Below are 8,620 nucleotides of genomic sequence, written 5' to 3'. Positions count from 1 at the left end.
GGGCGTCCGGCCAGGTGCGTGACCGAGCCCTCCCTGGGCGCCCAGGGCAGCTGGAGACGTTTGTGTTCCAGGTCGTGCTGGGAAGGGGGCGGAGGAGGGACAGATGATGGGTCAGGCCACCGTTGCTTTGCAGGAAGGGTTTGGGGGAAGCTCTTTTGGGGAGCGGACCCCAGGCATTAGTCCTGTTCTGGGCCGCCTTCAGGTAGGGGAGCCCTTTGCCGGGCAAGGAGGAGGGATCAAGGAGCCTCTGGGCCAAAAAGGAGGCCCACGCTCTGACGCCTGCCCTTGCCCTTCCAGGGAAGCAAATCTTTGCCGGCTTGGAGGAGCACACTCGGCAGGCCATGATGAGAAGGGGCTTCTCCGGGCTGCTTGGGGAGCCGCCGCCACCACTGCAGCCCCTGTTCCAAGAAGCGAAGGACTCCAGCAGCAGTGAGTTCTGCCTCCTTCTCCGGGGAGGGGAGGGGCGGCACCTAGAGCCCGGGGCCTTAGAGCAGCTTTGGTCTGGCCCACCACTCAGGTGCAGGGCCACAAGCCGTCCCTCTGGTTTCCAGGTGACAGCGAGGGGGATGGAGAGACTACACAGGATGAGGTCTCCTCCCACGCCTCCGAGGAAGACGGAGCAATGGCAAAAGTGAAGCGGGAGCTGGAGGCTGACGAGCAGCTTGACCACTGCGAGCGGGGGACTCCGGACAGGGAGGCAAGTGGGCCTCTGCGCTGAGAGCAGCCCCGCCCATACCAGCGTGGAGGAGCGATGGGGCCGGGGGCCTGGCCTTCGTGGTGGGGTCATCCAGCAGGGAGGTGGCCACAGTGGGCGGCAACCGGGGGCTCGTGTGCCTTGCTCACCGCCGGGACCACACGGGATCAGGGACTCTGTTGCAGAGTGGCCAAGAATGACCCGTGGGGCTGCTGCTGGAAGGCTCCCGTGAACCTCCGTGACTGGCCTCATCGGGGTTCCTGCGAAAGTGGGCCTTGTGGGCCCACTGCGAACACCGTTTTGGAGCACGGGGTGCCGTTCCCAAAGTCCTGTTACGAGGCATGCCGAATTCCCCCGCAGGTGTCTAGCGCGGGGAGGGCGGCAGTGCAGAGCCTAGGTGGGTGGCCTGTGTGTGGCCCTTGCTGCCCTGACCCCCAGTGTCTCTTTGCATCTAGTTGGGCCTGCATGGGAACCCAGATGCCCCCCTGACGGGGCTCTCTCACTGCCCTCTCTGTCAGCTGGAGTGCGGGAGCAGGGAGCAGCTGGTCACTCATGTCTATCAGGTAAGGGGGGGGGGCAGCATGCCGAGAGGGAGGGGCCTTGCTGAAAGGGCTGCTTGTTTAGAACAGGGGCAGGTTTCTGCCAGGGCACCTTTTCACCTGGGAAAGGGAGACTGCCTTTCCCACCACTCTTGGTGGGCTGGACCACACCCCGGCGAAGGAAGCCAGCCCTTGGCTGCAGTCACACACACTAAATAATCCACTTTCAATGCAATTTACAACTGGATTTTTGAAAGAAGAGAAGAGATTGGATTTATACCCCGCCCTTCACTGCCCAAAGGTGTCTCAGAGCAGCTTGCAAACCCCTTTTCCTTCTCCCCACAACAGAAACCCAGTGAGGGAGGTGGAGCCGAGAGAGCTCTGACAGAAACTGCTCTTTTTCAAGAACAGCTCTGACAGAACTTGGCCAAGGTCATCCAGCAGCTGCGAGTGGAAGAGTGGGGAATCAAACTCGGTTCTCCCGGATTAGAGTCTGCGCACGTAACCACTACACCAAACTGGATTATTCAGTGGATTATTGAGTGTGTGTGACCACAGCCCTTGTGGGTTTTCTCCTTTTCTTCCCCTCATGGAAGAGGGAGCTTCTCGGCTGGGGATGGGGTAACGGAGCCCTTGCCTCACCACCTGGACTCCTTTGCAGCACACGACGGCTGTGGTCAGTGCTAAGAGCTACCTGTGCCCCGTCTGTGGCCGAGCACTCAGCTCCCCGGGCTCCCTGGGCAGGCATCTTCTCATCCATTCTGAGGACCAGCTGTCAAACTGTGCAGTGTGTGGGGCACGTTTTACCAGCCACGCCACTTTCAACAGGTGAGACACTTCTGCTGTTTCTCCAGGTGGATGGCAGTGGGCCATGTTGCGAGGACCGGGCCTGCAAGGGGCCAGTGGGAGTGTGAGACATTCTGAAGGGTGTAAAAATGTGTGGGAGAGTAACAGTGAGGGGAGGGAGTGGGGCAGCTGTGCTCAAGCTCTTTAGTAACCCTTGGAGGCCTGAGTGTTGACATGCTCAGGGGCAAGAAAGGACTGTTGGTTGGACAAGGTCTGCCTAAAGATCCCCTTGGGGACCTGGGGTACATACAAAGCAAGAAGATCGGGCAGCCGTCTCTAAGCTCACATTTCTGTCCTTCGCCTTCCACAGCGAGAAGGTGCCAGAGGTGTTATGTGCAGATGCCCTGCCAGTTCCTGTCCCCAAAGGGTCTTCTGGGGCTGAAGAGAAGACCCCTGCACTTAGCTCCCCCGTGTATCCTGCTGGTCTCCTCCTGGTGTGCAATGGCTGCGTGACCTACCGCAAGCTCCTGGAAGCTCAATCCCCAGGCATACGCAAGTGGGCCTTGCGGCGGCAGAACGAGCCCCTGGAGGTGAGGCTCCAGCGGTTGGAACGAGAGCGCACTGCCAAGAAGAGTCGCCGAGACAACGAAACGCCCGAGGAGCGAGAAGTGCGGCGCATGAGGGACCGTGAGGCCAAGCGCCTGCAGCGCATGCAGGAGACGGATGAGCAGCGTGCACGCCGGCTTCAACGGGACCGTGAAGCAATGCGTCTGAAACGTGCCAACGAGACCCCGGAGAAACGGCAGGAACGGCTCATCCGTGAGCGGGAAGCCAAGAGGCTGAAGCGGCGGCTGGAGAAAATGGACATGATGTTGCGAGCCCAGTTTGGCCAGGATCCTTCTGCAATGGCCACGCTGGCGGCGGAGATCAACTTCTTTCCGCTGCCTGCGGGTGGTGTGGAGCTGGATGGCCAGCTGCTCAGCAAAATGGCCTTTGAGGAGGCGAGCCCAAGCACACTGCACTGAGCGGCTCTCTTGGACGGAACTGGCAACCTGTGCGCTGCTTGGGACCCCCGGGCCTGGGAACAGAGGGGAATAGAAATGGACCTGGCAGCAGCCGGAGGTGTCTGTCCATCCTTCCCTGCGGATGTCAGCAAAGACTAGCATGGACCAAAGCAGTTACTGCTCCAGCCAGCAATTATGCTGAGGTCTAGGCTGCTGGAGAGCAAGAGCTACCTCTGCAACAGGGGCCATGTAGGCACATGTAACTCCTGTACCCTTCTTCTGAAGAGGGATAGACTGGAATCCCACCTGCAACAGGCAGGTTCCTCTTGGCTAGAAGTTCTCCTCTCCCAGCTTCCCTGTCATCTTCATGTGGTGGGTTCCGCCTTTCTTCTACTAAACGAAAAGGAAATCTATACAGGCTTGTGCCTTGGAAAGCCCTAATTGCCTCAGAAGGATGAGTTCACCTCTCACTGGCAGAGCCTGGTTTAGATTTTCCAGGTCAGGTCAGAAAAAAATCCAGCTATAGGCCCCATGTGAGTGAAGAAGACCAGGAGCTCACTTCTGGGTCCTGATGGGAATAGGTGGCTGGTTAGAACTGATCTCTTGCCGTGTGTACAAATTCCCTTCACCAAGAGAAAAGCCACACTTCAGTTAGTTTGACAGTGAACTTCTCTGGGCCTTAAACCTCAGTGCTAGCAAATTCGCTCATTGATGCTTCTGTAACCCCCCCCCCCCCTCAGCATTTAACTCATCAGGCAATTGGTATAATTCCTAATCCCCTCTTAGGATGCCTTTTTGCTGGCTGGTGCTGTGGAATCATCACCACCTGCTTGATCTGGCTGGAAAACAAGTTGGACTAATTTCTGTCAGCCTTTGTCTTCTCTCCGTGGACAGGTGGGGTGAGATCCCATGGGCACGTCTGGTGGAGAGGAGGTGGGCAGTGGAGCTGGAGCCACCTCCAAGTTTGTGTGTCCTCCTGAGTTGCTACAGAAACCCTCGATACTGCTGAAATGCTGGGGTGTCTACGTGTAATGCGGTTTTTTAAAAATGGTGGGCTGGCTTTTCTTGCAAATCTGTTGCAACCCGTCTCATACCTTCAGGTAGCTTACGGTGCAGGTTTGCCTAGACACCTGCCCAAGCGTCTCTTAGGTGTTCAGCGATACAATTGTCTGTTATCAGAGAATGCCTCTGGGTAGTGGAGCCACAGCAAGCTCCTTCCCAGATGTCATTCAGTCACGGGAAGGGCACTGAACAACACGGTCCCCCCCCCCCCTTGGTCAACACCATGCCCACTCCCTCTGCATTTCCTCACAGCTCTGGTGACTGTGCCCAGCTGTTGCTGCAGACAGCATGCGCTGCCAGAGGGAAACATGAAGCAGACACGGCAAAGGAAAAGCTATTGATTTATAATTATATAGATGTGTACATATATGTATGTGTGTATATATATATATACTGTGTTTACATAGTCAACAAATTAAATGCAGTAATCATTAAGAGCATTAACAATAAAAATACAATCTGTGTTGAAAGACTTTAAATGGTAAAACAGGAGCAGGATCTCACCCAAAGTACAAATATACAGTACAAATTGATTTATTCCAAACAGATACAAAAACACAACGAAATAGACTCATAATGCTTCCTTAAGAGATCAGACAGGAGAGACGGGACTGGGCTAGTTCTAAGGCTTTAGATATGATGCAGTTGGTTACCAAAGAAGACGTCACTCACGAATGGCAGGGTCACTCACTAGCTCCCCTGGGCCCGTGGCCCACTTCAGCTAAGGTGCTGTGCAGGGATTCCTCTGGTTGCAGAGGGTCCCAGAGCCAGCCTGCCACCTTCCTCAGCGTATCCCCCAAGGGGCCAGAGAAGCCCCTCGGCCAGTCTGCCCATCAAAAACAGCCCTGGCGGAGGGATGGCGTTGGAGAAAGGCACGTGTGCTCTTGCAGGAAGCAGCCAGCAACAAAAGGAAAGGGCAAAACTCAAGGTGGAAAGAATGCCCGGGGGGGGGGGGGCAGCAAGGGGCTCTGTGGCACAGCAGTGGGCGGAAGCAAGCCCCACAGTATTGCACATCGGGGAATCCTGAAATATTTCTCAGGACCAGGCAGGCACAGGGCTTCTCTGTAGTGTCCGCTGAATGAAACAGCTTATTGCTCTAGGAAGCCAGCCGCCGAGTGTCTCCTGCGGCCCTGCTGTGCCTGCACCCACCAGCCTTTCTCTGCTTGGGAGCTCACACGCCAGATGCTTAGCTGTCAGCCACCTGAACAGAAGCAATACTTTGGGGCCCGGTTTAGCATAACTCTCCCAGCAGTTAAATCGAGGCTCACAAAGCCAAAGAGACCTGGAGAAGGGACACTTAGAAGGAAAAGGGGTAGCCAGTTATATGCCACAGTACTTCTCAGCTGCCTCCCTCCCCACCCCCAAAGCCTGCTGGGGTGGGGGGGAAGAGGAGAAAGGCAACCCTGCTCAAAGGACAGCAGGAGGGTAGAGGATAATCAGGGCTGGCCTGAGGCACACACCACGGAGGGGGGTGGTGGAGAAAGGGACCGTGACTGACCAACAGGCAGCTGGGAATAGTGCAAAGTGCTGGAAAGAGACAGCAAACAAGGGCAGGGGGAGGGAGGCAGGCAGGAGAGCAAATCCTGCTACTTTTCATACAGCGTGAACAGTGAGAGCTGCCGTTTCAGGCCAAGAGGGAAGGCAGGTGCTAGCAGCTGCACTGGAAAGGGGGCTCCCATCTTACAGGAAGAGTCAAGAGAAGTCAACAGAGCTTCCCCCCACCCTTCTACAGAGGCACCAAGGCAGGAGAGGTTCTCTAACTGGCACGCAGTCATAAGCATTGGTGCTCCAGACTCAAAAATGAAATGGTTCTTTCATTCTCCTGGAGGCACCAGTGTCCGTTATCTCGTCTAAAGAACCAAAACACGTGGCGTTAAGATGCCAAGGGCCACTCATGTGCACTGGAGTTCTTAATTCCCTTCAAAGAGCTCAGAGATTATTGCAGTAGCTGCAGAATCCTCAGTTCTGCAAGTTCCCCTAGAAGAGCTTTACCAAACAGGCCCCTAATGGCGGAGTGCGCAGCCTGTTAGCACCCCCCCACACACACACACGGAAACATGCTCCCCTGGAGATGCTCTATAGCGGGCCTATGAAAAGCGGACAAGCGTCATCATTCAGTGCTAAACTGCTCAACCAGCCTGAGCCACAGATACTTCAAGGAGTGACAGAGGGGACAGGCCGGGGGGGGGGGGGGGGGGGGGGGGGGAGCCAAGGAGACTACAAGGAGGGAAAGGGGGGGCAGCCGGGGGGGGGGGGGGGGGAGAGGCTGCGGAGCCAAGAGGGCACAGCACTGGTGTGGGGAGGGGGCCTCCCATCCAAGAGAGTCGTGCGAACCCGGAGGAGCCGCCCAGGCTAGAAGGCCAGCCCTCCTTGTCTCAGCTCCCTCTGCTCCTTGCTGGAGGAGATCTGCTGCAATGCCCAGGGCAGGCCTGCACCTCCCTAAGACAGAGGAGCAAGCGGGGCTTGTGCCCGAGCGAGACCTCTCCTGCATCAGCCCCCTTGTGTGTGTGTGTGCCCGTTCCTGTTTCCCCCCCAGCCGGGAGGCACCTGCCATATCCTTCAGCAGGTGTCCTATTAAAGTGCTTGTCTGAAGAGAGGGACTCTAGGGTCCCGGTCCTCTCCCCACATCAGAAGAACTGCTCCCATTACAGCCTACCCTGCAGCCAGCCAGCTGCCCCTGCAAGGGGTGGGGCGGGGGGGGGCCCTCTTGCCAGTGGAATGATTTTAGACATACAGCGACGGGAGGTGTCAGGCACCTCTGAGGAGCAAAGCAGAAGCCCTGTTCTGCACGGCCAGCTGTCCACTCACTGGTTGGGCCTCACTTCCCTGCATTTGAACGACCCTCAATGGACAGCTTGACCTCCTGGGGAATGAAGGAGGGGCGGACCAAGGGCGACCGAGGCTCCTCCCCCACCTTTTGGAAGCCGGGGCCAGCCCAGCCGTGTTGAGAGGTGGGTTCGAGACGGGGGGACTCAGGGGAAGGGCCCAGTGACACAGCCCCCTTCTGCACGGGGCCTTCCCCCTCAGCTCTGGCTTGCGGCTCTCGGAAGCCCTGGCTGGCCCTCCCGAGCCTCTCTCGGGGGGCTCCCTGGCTGGCCTGAGGAGCAGGCCTGCCATTCAGGCTCTGTAAACTGATGGAGATACAAACGTCCCCCACCTGCAGCCGGTGGCAGGGGAGTGCAAAGAGCCGAGCCGTCCGCTCTGGGCTGCAAGACGACCAGCCTTGTCCGTACACAAAAAAGGGGTGCTCAGGGGGGACATCGATGCTCACTTTGCTCTGTTGCTCCCCAACCACAAAATGCAGGGTGACGAAGCCCTGCCACGGGCTCTCCTGGATGTCCACGACAGTGCTGGAGTCGATCTTCAGGCCCCCGCTCACCTCGGCACTGCGCACAAAGTCTTGGGTCTGCAGGTCCTCCACCCGCTTCAGCTCCCCGGTGGCCAGCTGGATGATGGCTCCTTTCACGAAGTGGGAGGGCAAGTGGCCCCCCCGGGAGGGAGCGCGGTCGAGGGCCGGCACCTCCGGGCTTCCCCTCCCCAGGCCGTCCTGAGCGGCCAGCGGGAGGGACCCTGAGACTGCCTTGCCATTGGCCATCGTCAGGCCGTGCAGAATTTGGTTACGGTAGAGCAGTTCCACTGGAGACTTTGCAGACAGCCTGGGAGGGTGGCTTTTCTCGGCTGCAGCTTGGCCGGGATTCCTCCCCGGTTCCTCCCCCTGCTCAAGGAGATCGCGATGGGAGAGGTTTAGAGGGCTCAAGCCCTCCATCTGCTGACCTGAGCAAGCAGGGTAATCCTGAGAAGCAAACACACCCACCACCCTCTGCACTTCCAAGTCTGTCTCTGGGGTACTCCGCTGAGACGCCATCGAAACTTCTGTTCTCAGCGACTGACAGCTTGTGAAGAAGTGACTGTCGGCGGGGGACTCTGCAGTCGTCCGTGGCAACTGTCCTTCGGCACTGCCACTGCCCATGTCCAGCACCTCACTCAGTTTGGTCCCCGCAGCGGCGGCGGCAGCAGCAGGCCTCCCCACGCCATTAGCCGTGATGAGTTTGGAGTCCTGCAGTGGGAGCTCCGAGCTCTGATCAGCAAGCGGAACCTCAAATGCCGAGTAGCCTGCTGGCAGATGGGACAGCTGATACTGGACTGGAAACCTGCTCTGCCCCACATCCAGCGGCTGAGTCCCCCCGCCCCCGCCGTGGGGCTGCAGGGAAAGGGGGCCGGCAGGGGCCTTGCCAAAGCCGTGCGCGGGCGGGCCGGCCTCCTCCAGCAGGAGAGGGGCATATGGCACAAAATGGGGGAGGCGGGAGGCGGGCAGGAGGGGACCGGGCAAGAAGCCGGGGGGCAGGGCGTAGGGCAGCGAGTAGGGCGAGCCCACGAAGTGCAGCGGGGCCGGGGGCAGCTGGGCGTAGTGGACGGGCGAGTAGGGGAGGCCCGGGTGCGGCAGGAGCGGCGAGGCCACGCTGAAGGCCGGCGGCAGGGGGCTGACGCTCACCACCGGCGGCACCGCCACCTTGTACAGCAGGCCGTACGACGGC

General features: G+C 58.6%; 2 protein-coding genes across 2 annotated transcripts in view; one reads left to right on the top strand and one right to left on the bottom strand.

The window, feature by feature from the left end:
- The first annotated feature begins 302 nt into the window (after window positions 1-302).
- On the top strand, window positions 303-6,257 carry ZNF821 (zinc finger protein 821). The gene is made up of 5 exons (XM_015428218.1): window positions 303-429; window positions 552-697; window positions 1,150-1,257; window positions 1,895-2,061; window positions 2,390-6,257. The coding sequence occupies exons 1-5, from the start codon at window positions 342-344 to the stop codon at window positions 3,042-3,044; spliced, it is 1,164 nt and encodes a 387-aa protein (XP_015283704.1). The 5' UTR covers window positions 303-341; the 3' UTR covers window positions 3,045-6,257.
- Window positions 6,258-6,344: 87 nt separating this feature from the next.
- ATXN1L (ataxin 1 like) overlaps window positions 6,345-8,620 on the bottom strand; it is a 3,837-nt gene continuing 1,561 nt past the window's right edge. The window contains exon 2 of the mRNA XM_015428207.1: window positions 6,345-8,618. Coding sequence (XP_015283693.1) covers window positions 6,904-8,618 — 1,715 coding nt within the window. The 3' untranslated portion in view covers window positions 6,345-6,903. The remainder of the gene's footprint in view (window positions 8,619-8,620) is intronic.

The sequence above is a fragment of the Gekko japonicus genome, unplaced genomic scaffold (assembly GCF_001447785.1).
Source record: "Gekko japonicus isolate JY-2015 unplaced genomic scaffold, Gekko_japonicus_V1.1 scaffold1901, whole genome shotgun sequence".
In the NCBI taxonomy this organism is placed as follows: Eukaryota; Metazoa; Chordata; class Lepidosauria; order Squamata; family Gekkonidae; genus Gekko; species Gekko japonicus.
The sequence above is the reverse complement of the archived record's forward strand: the minus strand, read 5'-3'. Positions and strand labels throughout refer to the sequence as shown.